The sequence below is a fragment of the Maylandia zebra genome, linkage group LG5 (genome assembly GCF_041146795.1).
Source record: "Maylandia zebra isolate NMK-2024a linkage group LG5, Mzebra_GT3a, whole genome shotgun sequence".
Lineage (NCBI taxonomy): Eukaryota > Metazoa > Chordata > Actinopteri > Cichliformes > Cichlidae > Maylandia > Maylandia zebra.
In genome coordinates, this window is record NC_135171.1 from 32,103,236 (window position 1) to 32,125,990 (window position 22,755).

The following is a 22,755-nucleotide window of genomic DNA, read 5'->3' on the forward strand; positions in this document are numbered from 1 at the left end:
ACCGCATTTAAATGGTGAAATTCGGAACGCCCCCTGGTGGGAGAGCAGGCCCGCCTACCCCGAGTTAACGATCAAAGATAGAAGCAGTGAATGCAAACAATCGAAAAACTGTAAATCTTTATTTTTCCTGCGGTGTGCTTGTGACTCGCTCAATAAACAGCTGACCAGGGTCTATCCTGTGGCTGCAGTTAAGGCTGTTTTTAAGCGCAGAAAAACAAGCATTATATTGTGATACACCAATGGCTTTGGCAAGAAACAAATCCCGCTTTTTCTACTTTACTATTAGAACTCAGTTCATCATCGTTTCGTGGTATCGGCATAAACGCGGCCTTTGGGGTCTTTTGTGCCGAAACCTGATCCAAATCCAACTTTTCTATGTTTTTTCCATTTGTAATACATTTACCAATATTGATGAATAGACTGCATCCAACTGGATTGACACAATTTTGACTTTGCGTTATTGTACGTATCCTAATGAATATTTAAAATATTTCTATAGAATTGTGATTTTACATTTGTTAAGATTTCTGCTCCCCTCTTGCCCCCTTATCCTCACTTGTCAATGACGTTTTTTTAACCTGGAAACTGATCGCAGCTTCTACCAATGTTCCTTCTGGTTTATAATGATTTGATATAATCCCTGAGGGATTTGTGTGACATTTGTTTGACAGATTATAGGCTAAAAACCTGTTTACAGCTGTTTGAATATCAATCATTTTTTGGCAAAACCTGAAAGCACCTGCTTTGAGTGCATTTTCTAATAACCTTTAGTTGCAAAAGACCCTAACACAGTTAGCTAAACAATTGATGACAGGAATTCTGTACACGGTTCTGAAGAGCCCATGAGATAAAGCGGCTGGTTTATGGCTAAACAAGCAGGAAGCAGCTAAGCCTCAGTTCTCCTCTTGATCTCACTGATAAGATCTGCTCTGGATATATCGACCTCCTCTCTGGTTGCCACTACACACAGCTTCACCACTCCATCCTTCAGCTACTGTTCTCCCAGTATAGCCATGAGGGGGATTCCTGCTTCCTCACAGTACTGCAGCTGACTCAGCAGTTGAGGGGTTTTTTTTGTACATCAACTCAGCCTTGATGCCAGCATTCCAGAGCTCAGAGATGAGTTGTCGTTGTTATAATCTCACACAACTAATTTACAGCACAACTCGTCCAAATCTTAAATGCCCAGAAAAGTAATCACTTATTGATTTATTTTTAACTAATATGCCATATAAATATTCTCACACTGGGGTTTTCGCAAATGATATCAGTGACCACTGTGTGGTAGCTGTAGTCAGACAATCGAAGCTCCCAAAATCAAGGCCACAAATAGCTTTTAAATGAGATTTTAAGCATTTCTGTGAGCAAGCTTTCTTTCATGATTTATGGGACTATAAATGGAGTAGAATCTACCTAACTGATCTTGAGCTGCCATGGAATTATTTATATGATACTTTTATCAAAATTATAAATAAACATGCCCCTATCTGCAAATTTAGAGTAAAATGCAGAAACAACCCTTGGTTTTCTCCTCAGCTCTCCAGTCTACTCAAAAAAAGGGATGCTGCCTGGGCTAAGGCCAGAAAAACCAAATCTGAAGCAGACTGGCTGACTTTTAGACAGCTCAGAAACCGTTCAACTTCCTTAATTAAAAAGGCCAAATCAGAATTCTATCTTTCACTACTAAACATTTGAACGACCCTGAAAAATTCTGGAAAATAATAAAATCTTCTTATGGGGACATAACTACAAATGAGATGCCAACTTTAGTTGTAAAAGACTCCTGTACTTTAACAGAGAAATGTGACATTCTAAACTGCTTTAATGAGCATTTTGTTTCTTCAGGATCTCTATTTGAATCTTTATATCCAGATTTAAAACAGCTTTCAACAAGAGGCTCTCTCTGCAACCACTCAAACTGAATCTGTGGTCCAACCCTTCAGTTTTTCTCCGCTAAAAGTTTTTGAGGTCCACAGGGCTTTAAATCTGTTGGATCTAAATAAATCTGCAGGACCAGATCAACTTGATCCCTATTTTCTTAAGTTGGCTGCAGATTTTATAGCAGAACCAATAACTTAAATTTTTAATCTTAGCCTATGTTCTCCCTTTGCTGAAAGGAGGTGATCCTTCAGATGTTAATAATTACAGGCCCATATCTAAATTGTGTGTTCTAGCAAAAGTTCTAGAAAAGTTCATTAGTGAACAACTGAAAGACTTTTTGGACAAAAATTCAGTTCTTTCTCAACATCAGTCAGGATTCAGAAAAGAACACAGCACAATAACTGATGCTATTAAAGTGGTTAATGACATCGTTGATTCAATAGACTGCAAAAAATACTGTGCTGCTCTTTTTCTTGACTTGTCAAAGGCTTTTGATACAGTTGACCATGCTATTTTATTAAATAGACTAAACAATATTGGTCTATCTGTAAATGCTGTAAGTTGGTTTTCAAATTACTTGTCAGCAAGAAAACAGTGTGTCCGTGCTGCTGGGTCTTCTTCCTCTTTTCTCCCAGTATCCAAAGGAGTTCCGCAGGGCTCCATATTAGGGCCATTGCTATTTTCTCTTTACATAAACAACCTTTGTGATAATTTGTCAAATGCAGCATTTCATCTTTATGCAGATGATACAGTTATTTATTGTTCATCCCCTTCAGTAGCACAAACCCTGCAATTTCTGTAGTCTGCCTTTGACGTCGTTCAGTCCCATTTAACTCAACTTAAGTTGGTGTTAAATCCAGAGAAATCCAAGTTCATGTTATTCTCAAATGGCAAAGAGTTGTTAGCTACGTCTCCTAAGATTAAAACAATTCAAGGAACTGAAATTGAAATGGTCACATCTTACAAGTATCTAGGGATCATTATAGATCAGAATTTGCCATTTAAGACTCACATTCAAAGGCTTGTGTCGAAGTTAAAACTAAAACTAGGTTACTTTTTTAGAAACCAATCCTGTTTCTCCCTCCAAGTGAGAAAACATTTGATTCGTGCAACCTTTTTACCTTTATTGGATTATGGTGACCTGCTTTTTATGAATGCACCTGCCCACTACCTAAAGAGGCTGGATACTGTGTACCATTGTGCTTTACGTTTTATTACTGGCTATGGAAATCGTGTACATCATTGTTCTTTGTATGCTGCTGCTAAATGTCCATCTTTGCATATTCGCAGACTCTCCCATTGGTTGATCTTTATCTATAAATCTCTCCTTGGGCTGGTTCCATCTTATTTATGTGTGTATATGTGTAAAAACCACAACCAATACAGCCTTCGTTCGCACAATATCATACAATTGATTGTCCCAAAAATCAGAAAAGAATTGGGGGAAAAGGCTTTTAAATATGCTGCCCCTGCTTCCTGGAATAATCTGCAGAAGGAACTGAAATTATCAGGCACTGATCACCACCTGCACTCATGTATATATCTTTCTACGTAGCACTCTTAATTCTTATTCTCATGTATATATCTCATGTATAGCTCATGCACATATCTTTCTACGTAGCACTTTTAATTCTTATCCCTACTTTTATTTTTTCATGTCTATTTAAGTGCTATTTATGACACTATTTAAGTGCTATTTATGACACTATTTAAGTGCTATTTATGACACTATTTAAGTGCTATTTATGACACTATGTTTGCACTGAAGCACCGCAGCAATTTCCTAATGTTGTAAACCTGCTCAACATTTGGCAATAAACCCCTTTCTGATTCTGATTCTGATGAAGGGATTTCCGGAAGTGGGGTCAGATGTTACCTTGGTTACATAAAGGCAACATATTAAGAGGTTAACCCACAGGCTAATGCCATCATCTCATGTTTTTATTTCACCTTTCAACTGTGATTAGTCAGATTTTTCTCTAGAGGAAACATTTAATCACACATTGTTTAAAGTTGAAGTCACACATACAGAAAGCAGCACATCATTGTTTTTGAAAGTTTTAGATGGATAAAAGGATGTTTTCTTGTCATGCTGAAGACGCTATAGTGGCACATACTGGCACATGTTTGGAGTAAACTTTTTGGTAACACAGAAACACCTTCAGTTAGAGGCACATGAGGCTGGTTTTTGCCTTCAGAGCATAGCAAAAACCTTCCACAGGAAGTGAAATTAAGTGGGCAGTAAGAAAGAGTAAGTAAGTGTACAGCAATTGGTAACTATAGGATAGTAGTTTGATTGGCAACATCATTATATTACAAAAATCACCAACAGTAAACATTTCCTGTTATTGTAAATGTGAATAAACCCAGCCCAAATGTAGCCATCCTTCACAAAGTGCTGCAGTTTTTTTTACAGCGACTTGCCATAAACATCGTGTGAAGGTACATATTATATTCATAATTCTCTATTATATAAAAAAATTTAAATGTCCTTAAGTCCCTGCAAAAATTTGAATCATCTTCATCTGATATCTCCAAAGTATGATAAGGACACGCATGCAGAACTTGCAGTAAGTTGCAGTAACAGCGGAGGGAGATATTTTATTTCAAGCCTACATGAAAATAATCACAGGAAAGTGTTTAAACAGACATTATGAACTTATTTACATATATAAATATATATTATTATCTGCCCTGCTTAATCATTTCTGGTGATTAAGGACATTGGAATGTACATCATATGTTTTTTGTTCACTACTGACTTGGTGGCTTTAATATTATTATTATTATTATTATTATCATCTACCCCTGCTGGTGATGCAACTTCTGCATGCCTGTCCGTTTCACTTTTTGGAGAAGCAAAGTGTGAAATGGATGCAGTGGACTGGTGTGTCTTGTCCCGATTCGTGATTGAGGTGTGAGACAAACGACTGCTGGTCCAAGTGCGTCAAAACAATGATTTTATTAAACACGTGTGAAGGAAATACACCATCACAATCCTCAGCATAAATCCCCCAAAACAGCATACTTAAAATGTTTTTATATGTCAGGGTATAACGCCCCCTCATGCGTCAAAGCAGATACATAACATGCATAAGTTACAGTAACCACAGCTCTTCTGCTGACAACCTTTGACACACACTCAAAAAGACATTTTCTCCGTCTCCACGCCAGGTGATCTTGATCTTCTTATTCTCGCTTATCTCTGGAACATCAGAAACACATTCTACAAAAACTGTTACTTATGCAGGCACAAAATGCAGTTACAAGCCAAATATGTCTTAACTCTAACCTAGAAATGAATCTATATACTGTCTGTGTATGCAGGCGAACTGTCTCGACCTCACTGCACTCTGTCTCACCTCACCAGATAAAGCTTGTAACCTCTTACCAGACAGAAGGCCAACTCTTTCATAAGCACATTCTTACAATATATGTAATAACATACTTGAAACTATATGTGTAATATATATTGAATAAATGTTGTAATCAAATGCTACTCAAAGCTTAATAAAAAGGATATAAGAGAATAAACATGATATAAAATGATATAATCCCCACAGTCTGTTATGTTTTCCTATGAGACTGGGTTGTATGGCTACAGTAGCTCTAAATGAAGCATTATAAGATGTGAAATATCACAATTATTCCTTTAGCTTGACCACTTACATTATTGTGAAAAAGTATTCACCCCCTTCCTGATATCTTACTTCTTAACATATGTGTCATACTTTAATGTTTCAAATCAAAAACCTTTTAATTCTACACAAACCAGAGAAAATACAAAATACACTTTTTAATTGATGATTTCATTCATCAAGGGAAAAACATTAACCAAACCTGAACAGCTGAACAGAACATTACATTCTATTACTTTTTAACACAGGTATGGTTTGCTTTTCTTACCCTAATAAATGAATCATCATTATATATGGAAAAAGGAAGACTGATGAGTACATGTTTAATTGCTTTGAGCTGTGTGTATTTGTGAGTCTACAGGATGACGCAGCAGCAGGTCTCTGGGTAGTCATCAGCACTGACTTTGCGCTCGTTGCCGTACACGTAGTAGACGTAGCTCTTGTCTTTCCACTTGTAGTTCACCTGAGTGATGGGGATCAGCTCGACTGTCTGCCTCTGAAAGAGAGAGAGATGGAGGGATTCGTATTAAAGGAAAACTTTCAACAGCATCAGAGCGGGTCAGCTTGAGTCAGAATACTTTAGCTTAGCATTGACTGAAAGCAGGAGTAAAGGAAATGAGCACTTTTCTTAGCCACATTTCAGATTTGTATTAATCTTCAATCGACCAGCTTCAAACCTTTATGTCCTTTTCTTTAACAAAAATTCCAACAATTAATTCCCCTTTTGAGTGTTTATGTAACAGCTAACTCTTCAACCACCATCAAATCATTCAAGATGGCTTTAGTTATCTTTATAGGTCACCTTATCCCTCGAGCTTCTGTAGCAGTTGATAACTTTAGTAATTGAACAGTCTATTGATTTTTCTATTGACTAACTGAGGAATCAGTTAAGTTAAATAATTTGCAGAGCAAAGCAATAAATTGCAGATTAACACAGGCACACCAGCACAGGCTGGCCACTGGGGGTGACTACACTATAGCCTATAGACTCAAAACTCTAAAGTAAACTTTGCACGTTTTCCTTGCTGCTTCAACTACAAATAATGGAATTTCAGCTCGAATCAATTATATTTCAACTAGAATTAGCTGCTGATGGAACAAGGATAGCTGTTTTCTTTCCCTCCACTACTGGAGAAGATCTGGATAATTTTTCTTTTGAGCTGTGTGTCGGCCTACCTGCTGCAGAATCCTGGAGGTTTTGCCATAGTTAGTTTGATGTTCTTTGATCAGACGCTCAGAGGCCTGAGAGACTGCTGGGTTTGGAAAGCCAAGCAGTGGGTAAACCTGAGAGAAGCAAGAGTTTAATTCACAATATTCACACCGCTAACCCCAGCAATGTGTTTTCCTTCTCCCCAACCTTTCCTTTACATTTATCTCAACTACACCTGTCTGAGGTGAGTTCCTGCAGTGGCTTTATGTTTAATTTATGGAGATTATTTCAACATTTCGAACATAGAATATAACATTCCAAACGACTGTGTGAAATTACTGAGATGTAGTTTTTTGTATGAAATTTTGGTATTTAAAAAAAAAAAATCTTATTAGGATTCAAAGTGAAGCTACATTGTGTGTGTGTGTGTGTGTGTGTGTGTGTGTGTGTGTGTGTGTGTGTTTACCAGGTTCTGGCTGCTCTTGAACAGCTCTTTCCCTTTTACTGAGCGCAGGTTATCACTCTTCAGACCACAGCTCTGCTCCACCAGATGATCTTCCACATGGTTTTTCCTAAACACAAACACACAGATATGAACTATATTCATGCTGTATCCATCAAATATAAAATACAGATTTAACACACACTCTACATCCTGATGAATACAATATTACATGAATCAATCATTTCAAGTTTTAACCAATCAAGTTTCTACTGTTTTCAGTTTAAACTCGCAGCATGTAATTTTCATCTTTATTGACTAGAGGGCACCAAAGCATCACTCAAAAAAACATTTATTCTCTTCCGCTTATCCTTAGCAGGGTTGCATGAGTGCAAGGGGAAGAGGTGGGGTACATCTTGGACAGGCGGCTAGTCTGTTGCAGTTCTAACACAGAGAGACAGACAACCGTTCACACCTAAGGGCAATTTAGAATCACGACCAGTAACTGCATGTCTTTGGACTGTGAAAGGAGGCCTGAGTACCCACAGAGAACACTCCACTCCACACAGAAAGGCCCTGACCAGATTATGGAGATGAACTCAGGATCTTCCTGCTGTGACGCAGTGTAAGCCACCACATCGGGGGTTTGAATCCGCTGAACGGCTACTCTGAGGTACCCCTGAGCAAGGTACCGTCCCTACACACTGCTCCCTGTGCGCCTGCTTAGTGGCTGCCCACTGCTTCACTGAGTGAATGGGTCAAATGCAGAGAAAAACAAGTAATTTCCCCACGGGGATCAATAAAGTATACATTATTATTATTAGTGACTGAATATAATGGATTTGCAACAGTGCTTTGAATGTTCACGAAACCTGAATTTTCTCAATTTCAGGATAAATTACATCAGATAAATCTCTGTTGTTAATAATATTGGGGTGCCCACTGATCAAGAAATTTTTTTATTATCATTCAAATATGGCTTTCAAATTTAATGCTATATTTTTACATGCTACATACTTTTACTGATAGTAAAACGAAACAATGACCATGTGTAATTTCTTCTCTTGTTTCCTTATTTGATTTTTAAAATTTGTTTATACTGTATGTCAGATATCTGCAGAAATATATGGGCCTCTTAAGCCTTTAAGCAACTCTGTCACTGAAAGATAAAATCTTTGTTTTCATAAACTGGTTATTCCTCAAGTACAACTAAAACCGTGGGCAGGGCTCGTGTATTATCCTTAAGGACTGGACCCCATCAGTAGTCTGTGGAAGATATTTAATGTTTTCTAAAATTTCAGTGGAAGTACCTCAAAAAATATTTAAGGTAGGAAAAAAAAGAACCAACTAATTTGCATTGACTTTTCAAAGCCTTTTAAAACATCTCCATGTACCATTTTCCTCTACATAATTCACGAATATCTGTCAAAACAAACAGACCTCAAACAGAACCTTAAGTATCCTTAATTAACTCTGCAAGTATCCAGGACATGTAGCATAAAATTGGCTTCAAGGGCTTTAGAAACAAATTTAAACCGTTTAAAGGAGTTAAATTGAGTTCAAATGTAAGTGTCTTTATATACTTCTGCAACCTCCTCCAGGACCATTTGAATTTTACAAATGACACCTAAAACACACTTGAAGAACCCAATCTTCATACAGGAATCATAGGAAATATAGGAATGTTGAAACTGCTGTTGTACTCACCATTCCACTTTGAGCTCAATGTAGGTCAGCAGTTGACGTTTTCCTTTACAGGTTTCACATTGCTTTTTCCCACTACCATTACACTTTGTACACCTAAACACACACAGACACATGACTCATTATTTTTGGTTACTTATAGACATACAAATCTTTTCCCAATTTTTTCTTTGTTACTAAAGTCCACATTGAAGTGAATAAAATCATTTAAATATGTTTGACTCAGTCTTGACCATTATCGATTCTCTAGATTTTATTTTAACTTTAAAAAAAATCTGATATTTGTTTATTTTGTCGATATGTGTATGCTTATTTTGTCAATATTGCTGCTCATCTTCAACCAGGCTACACTCATAAAAGACTTTAATTATCAAATGTATTTTTAAAAGTTTGTTAAATAAATAAAAGTAACTTATGATTTCACATCCTGCTGAACATTTTTTGACTGATTTCTTCCTTTGCTCATATTTATTGGGCCAGATGATCATTTCTTTACAAAAAGTTATCCCAGTTATTGTGGGATAACTAGATGGCAGATGGGAGCAGACAGATGATCAGTTGAGTCCGTAGCGTCAGATAGAAGAGCAACAAATAGCAACAACAGCATTTTATTTCACTCTTTAAATTGTTAAACCCTTTATTTTATAAAACATTCATATATAAAACAATTGTTTAATGAGGCTTTTCTTGCTTTTGTAACACTTCTACTTTTGCTTTTAATTTGAGTAAAATAAAGCATCATTGAGAACATGAGCAGAGATTTAAGCAGAAAATGAATGGACATGCAGAAAAAGAAGAAAAAGTGATTCATTCGGTGGACTCTTGAAAAGAAAGAGAAAAACTGCTAAGGAAAAAAAATAGGCTAAAAGTTATGACTTTGGTAGGTTCTGAGAAAATGACAGACACACAAGTAGCCCAGGAAAAACATGCTGCAGGGCATTGCAAGCCTCCCAGAGGTGTCTCAAACCACCTGAAATAAACTGACACTGTCCCATGACAGTACTGATGACATGACTCTGTGTGTGCGTGTGTGTCTGAGAAGGGCGTTGTCTGAATCCATTCCAATTTTCATTAAGCCATTCAGCACCACAGCTTCAGAATAAAAACTAAAGTTACTAAATAAATAGCTATTGTGATTGATCAACAGAGAGGACCATACGAATGCCTGAGTGAAAAGCTTAGCCCTTAACTGACTGTAATTCAATTCATTATTCATGTTAGAACTTGCAGTCCATATGCTGACAAACACGTTATGAAGCCTTTTTTTCACAAGTTTATAAACCCTCAAACTCTGAAAGTCTCATGCTCTGCTCAGTACATGTAAAAGAGTCACCTCATTCCCTGTATAGAGAAAAAGTCCATCATCATCCCAGCTGGCTGTTTTCTGAGTCTGATAAGTAGATATCTACTTCGCACAGCTCACCAAATAGTTCTAAGCGGAAGTGGGGTTTAAACTGTGTATTGTTGCGTTTGATTGGATCACCTGTATCTGAAGGGGAAAACGTGAGGTAGAGGCTCCATAGTATAGTACAGGGGTGTCCAAACAGTTTTATTAATAGAAATTCACCTATAGGGGCCAACAATCCCTACTGACATTATTTTCTACAGGCTCATAACCCCAACATTTTCATGCAAATATGATCTAATCAAATTGCAATATATTAAGCTGTGTTTTTGACTTTAAAATGTTAATAGTGAATAAATTATTTGAAAACACAAATTCAAAATAATCAGAATCTAAAATTTATGAATTTCAGAAAACAATTCTTGTACTTGCTTGCCAACATTAAAAAAAAAAAAAAAAAAAAAAGGAGGTCTGATCCCAATTTATTAACACTGAATCATTTCAATTGTAATTGTTTAATTCGGCGTATCGTTATTAGTTTGCATGTTTAAAAAGAAAAAGGTAGATGGAGATAATACAAAATGTAAGCTTTGAAACTGGTATTTTTTCTGTTTTATTTTCAGTTTGTGTGACCATTCAGTACCTGTCTTTGCCTGTGCCATTACAGTGAGTGCAGGCTGGATCGGACTTTGCCGCACCATTACACATCGGGCAAGTTTTCTACAACGACACAAATAAGCAAATGTTTTAATTGTACCTTGATCAGACTTTTCATGTCTTATTATTTACTATTGAGAGTTTCCTTACTTTTCCACTTCCACTGCACTCCTTGCATTGCTCAGTACCTGCTGCATTGCACGTGTGGCATTGCTAAACACAAACACACAAAAAAGATAAAAATGAGTAAAAGGTAAAAACTTTTCAGAATCACACTGATGGGGAGTTCTCCTTAGATTCCTCACACACAGTTTGTGTTCATGGTTTAACTTCTAATTAGAGCTCCAGCTAAAGTGAAAACTACATGTGGCTATAGCACTGACACCTCGTGCTATGTTAGAAACCAGCTCATTCAGGAACTCAAATCTTCACAGATTTCAAGTATCCCATTCTTTAAGTATATATGTCTTCAAGCTTAAAGCTCAGAACTAAACTGCAGGTAACCCAGCACTTTGACAGATAGCTTTTGTTATTCAGCCACCTTGACGGAGGACGTGTAGGGCACCCGGATCTTCTCTGTGTGGTCACTGAAAAGTTTGGGGGGTGTGGCCTGGACCTCCCATGGTCGTGGAGCGGGCTGGGCGTAAAAGTCAGCAGGCTCACCTTTTAAATACACGAGATCACAGAAAATGACAGTCAATAAACTACTAGTATAGTAAGTTACTGCATTGTCAGTAGGTTTACGCAAGGATTAATAAAAAAGGCATTTCATTATTATGAAAACAAAAGCAAGTGTTTCCAGGTTTAACTCTTTCAGGTAAAACACTATTGATTAATCAGTTGTTCTGGAGTTTGATTCATAATAGGCTCTGAGTATCACACTATTGTTTTTAATCCCTCACAAGGCCATAAACTTTGAGTGTGGTCAAGAACAAAGTGAAAAATGTGGTTTGGTAACAGGAAACAACAAAACTCTACCATCAGATTAAAAAGCATCCAGCCTTGCTCTATAATAACAGAACATGGTGGCTCAAGGAAACAAATGAAAATGACCATTTTAATGGCTCCACATCAGATTTGGATTTAACAAAATGAAAATGTGCGTTTACCTTCATGTGGTTTGTGGGCCCAGTCAGTTGACCTGGACTCAGTGAATGTCTCCAGACGGTACTAAGGAACAAAAAACAGACTTTACTGAGAGAAACTGGATTTGTTGATAACATTACTGTGCTAATTTCTCTATATTTCACATCAGAGTGAAAGTGAAACATACGTTTCTATGCATCATGTGCAAAAAGCTGGACATGTTAAAATAAAAGCATATTTGTTGTGTCAGATACACGTTACAGGCGTTATGATTTTATTCACAATTTAATGTCACTTTAAGGTTTTTCAGGTCACATATCAGCCATGTGCAAGTTAAGGTTTGTTTTAAACTGATGTGAAACAGTTTTTTGAACTGAGACTGTCCTCTTTGACAACACATATTTGCCTTTATTTTGTCTCTGCATGCTCAAGATGTCATCACTTAGAAGGACTTTGTAATAACACTGCTCATGCAGCTATTGCCTGTCAGCCTGGTACTGTATGAGCCTTCAGTCTGTTTCTGGATCAGGAAAGAGTTGTATTAATGCACATGTAGAATGAGAAAAAACATCTTATTGTCAAAATAAGTATAAGATGGAGACAAATGGGGGTGAAAATATTGAATAACAAGAACTATTTTCACTCTCACTGTTAAAAGTGTAGAACCTGAGATAGATGTGATATTAAATCCACAATTTGTTTAAACTTGTAACATACAACGTATTTCCAATTTGGTTTCATATAACTGGGCATCATATTACTGCATAACAAATTTTGTGGTAAAACCAGTATTTGGAACCGGTATTCCATATTCTTTGAGCTAATTGCAAGAGTCTTGAGGGTGTGATGAAAAGTTCTGGCAAACTACTACTTAAGCAGGTCTGGACACTTACTAAAAGCCCTCAAGTTTTTGAGCAAAAAAATCCTTACACAGGTTTATTCTTAACAGTTCATTATCATTCAATTATGTCCTTTGGTCAAATGTTTAGAAAACTATGAGTGCAAACAGTTCAAACCAGTCTGTTGCAGAGATAGTAAAAGCAGGTAACTCAGTCCTCAGCATCACTGATGCTGACAGCATTATAAAAAGGGAACATTTAATCACCCTAAATGTGTTGAATGGCTCCATGGAGGTGATGACTCCCTGAGTGACTGGTGCGTCACCGTAGCAGCAATGAGACGACACAAATTCCTTTAAAGCCTCGCGAGCTGCATTTTCAGACAGAGAGGGGATGCTACAAAACACACAAACTCTGTGTTAAACCAGAATATTCTACTGATTGTTGAGCAGCTGAAAGACACAGATAATATGTCGTACCTCCATTCAGGATTTTCAGGGGCGGGTTGGGGTGGAGCTACTGGCTCCATGGGCATGGGAGGAGGCAGGAAACCTCCTGTATCAATGACAAATTTTCAAGTACCAGCAACAGCATTAATGTGAGGAATTATGTGAACCGGGCTTTTCTTACCTCCTCCTGGCACAGTGCCTTCATAGCCTGGGACATTGCCAAACATGTTGGCTTGGGGTGCCATGACAGGTGGGTACATAGCTGGAATAAACAAGAAACAAACCATTGAAACCAATATTTTGGATGAACTTAAAAATTTTCATTCAAACTAAAGTTCTAACCGAACAGCTTAGGAGGTTTGGGCCCTATACCACGAACCTCGTTCAGCAAACATGCAGAACTAAAAAAGTCGAAAACAGAAAAGCCAGCTTTAATTAAGCTTGGTCTAAAACAAAACAAAAAAAGGTGACATTTGATAACGGTGTAACACAATTTCACGCATCACTGAATGCAGGCAAAACAGAAAATACCTCGACATTATAAGTACAGTGCTGACTTTGGCCACATCTTAATTTTTTGCCATCTTCACACAGATTTTTCCCTTTCTATTTATTTTTATTTGGAATTATTAATTTTAGAAAAATGATTATATCCATCTATGGGAATATCAGTTCCTACTGACATGACAGCAGAATAATGGCTCAGAAAATTAAGATTACATTTACATGACACTTTCCCCTTCTAAAAGACTCAAAACTTGCCAATGTTCCTAAAATTTAGTTCCAATGCTTTTGAGTAATTTTGAGTAAACTAGCATAATTTTAACCTCAAAGGGGATTTTTTTTCCTTCATGTTTGTATACAAGAGAAACTGCTTAATAAACAAAATCTATATGCGTTTTTTGAAAGCTTTTTACAACTTACAGACTTTGTTCAAATGCTTTTGCATATTCGTAGTGTTTCCTCCCTTAAATGAAATATCTACTTTTCAAGTATTGCAAGTTGCCCTGTTGTCTTCCGTTCTCGTAAAGTATAATCAAACTTTTTAGTGTTTGAGCCGCTTAGGCGCCGTGGTATTGCCCCTATCAAGTCAGTGAGCTGGGAGTTTGCTGTTCTCCCCGGTTCAAATATTTGAAGTTTGCACGGCTACATTCTCGCCTGAAAATTTGTTAAAAGTTTATTTTGCAACCCAGAAAGAGTAATAAGAGGGGCACTGAAATTCGGGATTGTCCGAGAAAAAACGGGAGGGTTGGCATGTATTACCTTGCATAGCCTGTAACGTTATTATGATGGACAGGTTTTATGAGTGAACTTGACTTTAAGTCACTTACAGGTTTCTTTGGAAAAATACTTTCTTATATCCAGGTTCTTTTTGCTGCCATCCTCCTCTCCTCCTTGCAGGTCCTCGCAGCGCAGGATTGCCGCTGCTAAAACTAAACAGAGCTCCCTGAAAGGCACAGCCAATCACATTGGCTATATTTGTCACATGATATAGGACTCCAGTAGAGAACGTAATTTAACTCTTTCTGCACCGCTGGGTGAATGAGAGGTTGACAGATCGCTTTTTTTTTTTTTTTTATTTCTATCGGTTTTGTTTTTCTTTACTCAAAGAGATCAAATTATTGGTGGGGACAATTCAATAATCGCTGGATATTGGTGGGGACATGTCCCTTCCGTCCATGCCAAATCTACGCCCTTGCATGAATTAAAAGGAAAGGTATCATATTTCACATTATCTTCCTTCAGAAGACTCATTCATCAAACTGGTTAAACAGTGACAAGGTGGAACATGACAATTTTTTTTAGATAAACTTCAGTTCATACAAAGTTACATTATGTGTGCAGCTGAACAAGCCTGATCCTGCAGAGAAATTTGTGGTGCGAATGAAAGAGGGTTCTGCCCACGCTAGCGTTAGCTATTCCAGTAAGATTAAAACCAGCATGTTAACCTCACACCCAAAAATGGTGACAGAATATTGTAATGCATCTCATTTTACTTTTGATATTAAAATTTGACCCCCCCCCCCCCCTTTTTGTTGTTGTATTAACTGTCATGTTTAAGTCAAATAAATGTAATAAATAAATAAGTCACCATGAAATCACAATTAAGGCAAAATACAGTTAATAAATTTACATATCAGAACAGAACTGTAACATGTTCTCCACTGCAACCCCGCAGGTTTATTTCTGATTCTGTCATAAGTCAGCTGTGTGCAGGCAGGAAAGGACCCAAACGCACACTCACGTCTCAAGTAAACTCAAAAAACACAGCCTTATTTGCTGGCGTGTAGGTGACACAAAGAAAATAACCTAAACTGGAATACTGGAACCTAATCGTACAAAGAGACACACAGGGAAATACACAGCCATGGATGAGGGAGATTGCAACGCTGGACAGAAGAAAACAAAGTGCTTCAATTAACAGGTAATGACGAGAGAACAGGAAACGCACACACACGCAGCTGGGGCTAATTACACACAACGAGACAGAGGATGCAAAGCTAAACATAAAACATGAGATAAGGTACCTTCAGAGTTAGAGAAGTGAAACAAAACATGGCACACACAGATAAGAGAAAGTAAAACCGGAAGTAATGAGAACATTCACAGAGACGCAGACAGACACAGAAACGTGACTGAATGGGGAAACATGGCAGCCAGGGGAAAACAGAATAAAACATGAGGAGGAAATAAGACACAAGAACTCACACAGCCTATATAAACACAGACACACAAAGAGACACAGAGGCCACAAGGGGAAAATACTAAATAATCAAGGAACTAAACAGGGAATATAAGAAACTCAAAACAGGACAACTAGACTAACAAAGTGGACTTCTACATAAATCATCATACAAAATGACAAAAACACACCCCCCCCCTCCCCCAGAGATTCACAGTTTTTAAAGTTTCTATAAGTAGAATGGGAGGCAGAGTTTTGAGCGACAGACACACTCTCTAGTTTTAAGATTAGCTTAAGCACTGATTACTTCTCAACTCTTTTCTCTTTCACATATCACTATTACATACGTAGTCTAAACCAGCAGTCCCCAACCCCCGGGCCTCGGACCGGCACCGGTCCGTGAGTCGTTTGGTACCGGGCCGCGAGAGTTGAGGCTCAGGTGTGAAATGTATGCTTTTCAGGATTTTTATCGGTTTTTAGGGTTATTTTGTTATCGTTTTTATCGTTAACTCGGTTTTCCTAGGTCTTTTTACTTGTGTTATGAATAAATCTTCTTTTTTTGGTACCGGTACTAGTTTTATTTTGTTGTATTTATCCGCGACACCTTAAAGGCCGGTCCGTGAAAATATTGTCGGGCGTGAACCGGTCCGTGGCGCGAAAAAGGTTGGGGACCGCTGGTCGAAACTACTCGTTAAAAAGGCAAACATCTGCATAAAACTACAGGCTTCATATAGGCGGAGGGGGCAGGAACTGTCATCCAGCAATGATAAAGATCTTCAAGTTATGAAACAAGCTATAAAAAAAGCAGGTTAGGTCAATGCAACAACATTAATGTGAGGAATTGGGCTTTTCTTACCTCCTGCTGACACATTGCCTTCATAGAATGGGGCATTGCTGAAAGTGTTGGCTGAGGTGGGCATGAGAGGGGTATATGCAGCTGGAATTAAAAGAAATAAGAAACAAACCATTCAAACTAACACAGAGAGAACTCAAATTCATCTAAGTTTTTTTAATGCATTAATTAATTATCCTTTTTTTTGGTGGGGCGGGGGGGATGTTTTTGCTTAGGGTAAGGTGAACACTCAGAGGATGACATCAACATTGAAGTTTATTATGGATAATAAGTATTGTGTAAGCTGGGCCTCAGCAGTTGTGGGAAGGGAAATGTACCGTATGGTCATGTACTCAGGGCTGGTCTCTGTGGCCTTGGTGCACTCTGTTTAAGAGAGGTCTCCCCTTCCAGAGGGAATTATTCCTTTTTCCCTTATCAAAGGCATCAGTCGCATTTGTTACTTTGATGGACTGCCGAATCTTCAAGAATCTGTCTTAGCTTATCCATCCTTTCATGCATCTATTTTCTGCCGTTTTGGTCACTGAAGCAGCAGCCTGAGCAGAGAAACCCAGGCTTCCCTCAAATCAGCTCATCCAGGAGGACACAGAGACACTCACAAGTTAGCCAAGAGATATAATTTCTCTAGCAAGTCCTGGGTTTGCCCTGGGGGTTCCTCACGGTGGGACATTCCTGGAGTCCCAAGTCCTAGTCTGAGCTTCACTTTCCTCCACCTCTTCCCTTGTCAACAATCAGTCTAACTTCCCTTCTACAGTTCTTAGTATTCTTTAAGATATTATTCTTCTGAGTCATTCTGGTTTGTTTGTTTGTTTGTTTGTTTAAAAGTCTTTCAGCCTAATTTCAATAGAGCTGAATACAACTGAAAGGGCTCCTATTTCCCCTTCTACATGTTGTAACAAGAACACTTCAGAGCCATAGGTCATGGATTGCTTTTATCTACAATGGACAGTAGGTGGAGTTGCTTAGTCCTTGCTCAGGTGCTTGAATGCAGATATGTATGCGGGCAAAATAGAAGCTACTTTAGCATTATGACTTTGATGTTGATTTTGGTAGAGATTTGTAGATGTTTGTTTCTTTTTCTCTCCCATCTTCATACAGCTTTCTCCCTGTCTCTCACATTCTTTCAATCTTTGTGCCGCCATCCAAAAGATGAATGTTACAGTGTAAGAGAATTACAACCCAATAAAATGCATAAACTAACCCATATCAATTATCCATCCATATCGATAGCTATATTAAAATTGAATGAGGTGGTAATGCTGACAATTAACATAAGAAGAAAAATCATTTTGGCTTTCTTTTACCAGCACCCATTTAAAAATAAAAAAAGAAGAAGTTTATTTTAGAAAAAACAGGTATATCCATCTATGAAAAACAGAGTCATCATTTCTTTCAGGACTTAGGTCAAAGGAAAATCCTAAAACTAAAAAAATATTCACATTGGAATTGTTTCCTCAACAAAATACAACAACCTCTGTTTATAAGTAAAGCTGTTCAAGCACAAATAAATCCCAGAGAGAAAATAAAAACCAAATGATGCAATTAACAGGTTAACTGATATCAGGTCGCCATTTAACAGAAGTTTAGGCAGCAGGTTATTTAATTTCAGTGAATATTTAATTTTTTGTATTTATCTAGTCTCAGAATTAAAAAAAACAAAAAAACAACTTCAAAGAAACCTTAAAAATGCACCTTGCATTTGCTGGAACATATTTGCTGCTGGTAGTCGCGCCGACTACCAGAAGCTCATCCCTGCATCCTTCGTGTGTCCTGCTTGGACTCGGTGTCTGTGCAGGGTGACTGCTGTCCTGCTATTTCACTTCTTACCTGCGCTGTTCATTCTGCTGCAGATCAACCACTCAGTAGACCAGCTCGGTTTTATGGTAACCACACAGGATCCGTTGATTTAACTCCGCCGCGCAACCTTCGAAATACATGTAATTAGGACCTCTTTGTATCAGCCCCTACGTCAAATATCAATATCAATAAACTAATGTTTAAACGACTGTTGTCATTTCTATTCCCTCACCAGCAGATTGGTGGTGGGTAAAGGTCTGAGGGTAAAGAATAAATATAAAGACAGAATTAAAACTATTCTTAGTCTACCTGAAAATTTGATATTGGGTCAGAGAGAAAAATAGCGGCTCTATTTTCTTCTGTCTCCTCTGTGACAGAAAGGAAATGAAGCCCTGCCTCTATCGTATTGCAAACATACCAACAAGTAACGTGTCAGAAGCTGTTTTTTTCTTCTCCAGGCGTGTTGGCACAGCTTTTCTATTCCAAGTAAAATTGTTCTCAGGTTAGTAGGAGGCGCCGACATTCCTGAAAAGTCATTTCTCATAATCCGCCCTCGTAGCCTCTCCCCCCTCGATCCATGTTGGACTTTTCTACATGTTTAAGGAACTTTCACACATAAAAGCTGTGCGAATATTTCATGCGTATTTTATATTTCGCACGAAATATATATTTCGTAATATTTGTAAGTATTTTTCGGACTCATCTATTGTTCATGCAGCTGTTCACACCGACCAAGCTCGATTTTCCCGATGTTTCGAATCTGAATTAACAGATCTGACCAATCAGAACACTGCATTTGGCAACCAGCATAGCTCAAATCGCGTGCATGTACTGAATATACAATGAAACGGAAATAGTAAAATAATTTTAATAGTAAAAATAGTTTAAAAACAACAACAACAACTATTTTACCTCAGGCACACAGCAAAATAGGCCTTCTCAGGTGTGTGGTCCCCACTCTGCTAACAAGAGCTTAAACTGCACTGACATCTTGAAATACGTTCAAAAGCGGCCATCGTACAGTTTCAGCTCCTGGATCAAAACATAAAATGCTTTCTCTAAGAATCTGATGAACTCAGAATCTCCGTCTTTTTCTTTCCTGGCTTGGGAACATCAGGACCAAATTGCGCAAAAGCGCAACGTGTTCGGTGTGTCTGTATGATACAGGGCAAGTTACAACCTATAGGCCTACATCAGTGGCAAAGGCGGTGGTAGTTAAGGAAAAGACAGAAAAAATAGATAAACAAAGATAGAAATTAAATGTTAAACAGGATGAGAGGAATAAATACTACAATTATTAGACCCACGTCTTAACTGTGGGACATCTTCAAAATGTTTTTCTTTTGCATTTGCGCCAAATGCAGAAAAGCAAAACTGAGAGGCCATATATGAATAAACATATTGTGGGAGAATGAAAAACATAAAGTAAATCTGACTTCTTTGTTTGTGTATTGCTTTTACAAACTCGTGTATTTAAAGAGAAATGCACCTTTTTCAGTTTAAAGTGTGTAAATTCTTACCACTAGAGGTCACAAGATTACAAACTGCAGTCCACTGATTTCTGTTTTCTTACCGCCTAGCTATAATGGCTCTTGTAGGAAAAATGTGCTTTAGTCAGCAAAAAACAAGAAAACAAGAACAAACAAATAAACAAACAAACAAAAAAATGGACTCAATAGCCATATTTTGCAGTATGCGTTTTTACCCCCAAGTCACCGCAAAAACTGGGGTTCCTCAGATCTGTCCTATCATATTTTTTTTTGTTTAGGTCTGCAAGGTTGTCAGTTAGCTGTTTACCTTAATATGCCAGGTGAGTCTCATCTATTTACTCTAGAGGAGGCTCTAAAACGTTTTAAAAGGAGTCTAATGCCAGTCAAATACACTGTTCTACTTCACATGTTGTTGAGGATATCCTTAAATGTTCTGTTGGTAAGCCCCGCTTTTTTCCACTGTTAGCTGCTGTTAGCCAGCATTACTGAAAATGTCTTTCAAGTGGATCTAACGCGGTTGAACTTGACACTAACTTAATAAACTCTCATACTGTATGAGAATGTGGTCAAACTATTTATTTATCAGAAGGAAAGAGTTATTTTTAGGACACTCGAGTCTAACATTAGCTGACATAAAGTCATAACCTGCTGTGTTGGGGGGTTCTCGGGGCCCTATCCTCGGCTTGCCGCAGGGTCAGTTGCCCGCTGCCTGTAGTCCCCTGGCACTCATGCCTTTTGCTGTGGGAGCTCCATCTGGGACGGATTGATTAGTGATTGATTAATCATCAAGGAACTGACCTTCCAGCCCATTGTTCATTCAGTAGTGCTAGTTTCAGTCACTGTGCAATGTATTGTTTATAAGGTTGGGAAACCTGCAGTCAGATTAGACTAAAGAAGTCACTTGGATGAGTTATGAAATGTTTCTCCCACTGAAAACACTGCATCAAGATGGCATTTCCTTACCTGGATGATTGAGCATGCATCAAGACGTCTGGGACCTCCCTTTCCCTTGGCTTCCCTGGGGTGGACACGTTTGTCATTAGGACATGTGGCCTCAGATCTTCAGCTTACTTGGGGTCCGTCGGCATCCGGTTTCTTGTGGGTCTTTTGTTTCATCCCCCATCCCCTTCTTTTCTGTCCTTTTTTCCATCCCCCCCTTTCCCCTGTTGTCTTCTATCTTTTGCCAATCTGGCCTTTATTCCTTGTCTGCTCCAGCATAATATCCACACAGATAATAACACCAATAATAGAAATTAAATAATTAATTAAACAAAAACAATTAAAAACACTATGGTGCTCCTCTTGGGAAAGTAAATAAGTTTGGCTCAACAAAGCATTCAGACCATGATTCTGCTTGCTACAACTGATGGACAGGTAAAAAACAAAAACAAAAAAGATGTAGGGGCGGGGCCATATGGCAGGTTCCAGGAACTGGGTTACATGTATGTCATCAGTTTGCTAGAAGTAATTACAAAACTTTTTTTTATCCCCCCCAAAAACAACAAAAAACCCCAAAAACCAACAACTCAAAAAATGGCTGAGTACATCTTTAAAAAACAACATTCAGCCTCCAGGTGGAGCCACAGTATCATGAAGCTAAACTGCAGTCAGTTTACATTCCTGTAGATCTTCATCGTGTCACAGTGAATAAAGAGGCAGAGTTACAGGACTGATGTCTGCACACTGAACCAGAGACATGGACACATACAGAGTGGAAACTGTTCAGTTTAAATAAACACAGGCGAGTGCTTGATTTTCTCTCTTCTGTACTCCATGTCGGCAAATCAAACGCACCTCAAAGGGTCTGAAATGTTTGAAATGGTATTAAGAATAAGCCTGAGGTCAGTGGCAGCGTGTTAAGGTGCAGATATACCCACAGAGGGTTTCTCTCAGTCTGTGACATTCAGGTTTGCCTGTTGCTCAGCAATTAGCCATGTACAGTGTTTCATGATTTTACAGGTAAAAGAACAAAGGGCCGAGCAGAGACTATTTTACTCATCATAGCTCATCAGAGACTTTAAAGGCGGGATGCCTTAGCCACATGTTAACACATTAGATGCCTTTTAGCAACATGTCGGTATGTAGGGTTTAGATTGCGACCCAAAAATGTGATCTTTTCCTAAACCAAAACAAGTAGATGTAACCCACCTAGATGATAAGTGCAAAAGCAATATTAAGACACTTGAGGCATAATATGTGGTGTGCTGGTTCGCTGCACTGTTTCAGCCTCTGTCACTCTGGCTGACTCCTTATGTGGGCGTCATCTGTTTTTGCTGGTGGTGGACCTATTATGCATGCTTGGGATTTCTCCTGTTACAAGTGTAAGTACAAAGATAAGTGTCTACTGGTAGACACTTATCTTAAACATGACCAAAGCTTTAAATAATGACATCAGTGCAAGTACAAGTAATAAGCTAGCTACAGGGAGGGACGCAAGACAGTTTACTTTAAGTGCCGGTCCCAAGACTAGATAAATAAGGAAGGTTACATCAGGAATGGCATCCGTCATAAAATCTTTGCCAAATCAAACATGAGGATGCTAAGATTTTCTTTGGGGGTGACCAGGATGGATAAGATTAGAAATAAGTACATCAGAGGCGAGGGGTCAGCTCAGGTTGAGGATTTTGGAGACAATGTTCAAGAGGGAAGGCTGAGATGGTTTGGACATGTGCAGAGGAGGGATAGTGGATATATTGGGGAAAGAATGGTAAATATGGAGCTGCCAGGCAGGAGGAAAAGAGAAA

General features: G+C 38.2%; 1 protein-coding gene across 5 annotated transcripts; it reads right to left on the bottom strand.

Moving 5' to 3' along the window:
• Window positions 1-4,824: 4,824 nt before the first annotated feature.
• Window positions 4,825-19,616, bottom strand: LOC101487446 (protein SSUH2 homolog). 5 transcript variants are annotated; one of them, XM_076884222.1, is made up of 14 exons: window positions 19,434-19,616; window positions 18,552-18,648; window positions 16,731-16,811; window positions 13,373-13,453; window positions 13,222-13,297; window positions 13,009-13,138; window positions 11,927-11,987; window positions 11,359-11,480; window positions 10,968-11,030; window positions 10,804-10,880; window positions 8,819-8,911; window positions 7,136-7,241; window positions 6,696-6,803; window positions 4,825-6,015 (listed from the first exon to the last, which is right to left on the bottom strand). In XM_076884222.1, exons 2-14 carry the CDS (start codon window positions 18,562-18,564, stop codon window positions 5,875-5,877), a joined length of 1,152 nt encoding a protein of 383 aa, XP_076740337.1. In that variant the 5' UTR covers window positions 18,565-18,648; window positions 19,434-19,616; the 3' UTR covers window positions 4,825-5,874. The 5 variants fall into 5 exon arrangements, with proteins under 5 accessions (XP_076740337.1, XP_076740336.1, XP_014268743.3 ...); XM_076884221.1 differs by lacking the exon at window positions 19,434-19,616 and adding an exon at window positions 18,940-19,063; XM_014413257.3 differs by lacking the exon at window positions 19,434-19,616 and adding an exon at window positions 18,831-18,981.
• Between the last annotated feature and the right edge of the window lie 3,139 nt (window positions 19,617-22,755).

Excerpts from the sequence above, each read along its gene's own strand:
- LOC101487446 (XM_076884222.1), bottom strand. Across the intron at positions 13,454-16,730 it reads AGGCAATGTGTCAGCAGGAG|CTATGTACCCACCTGTCATG; the intron begins GTAAGAAAAGCC and ends TGTTTATTCCAG. Across the intron at positions 6,804-7,135 it reads TCAAGAGCAGCCAGAACCTG|GTTTACCCACTGCTTGGCTT; the intron begins GTAAACACACAC and ends TGCTTCTCTCAG.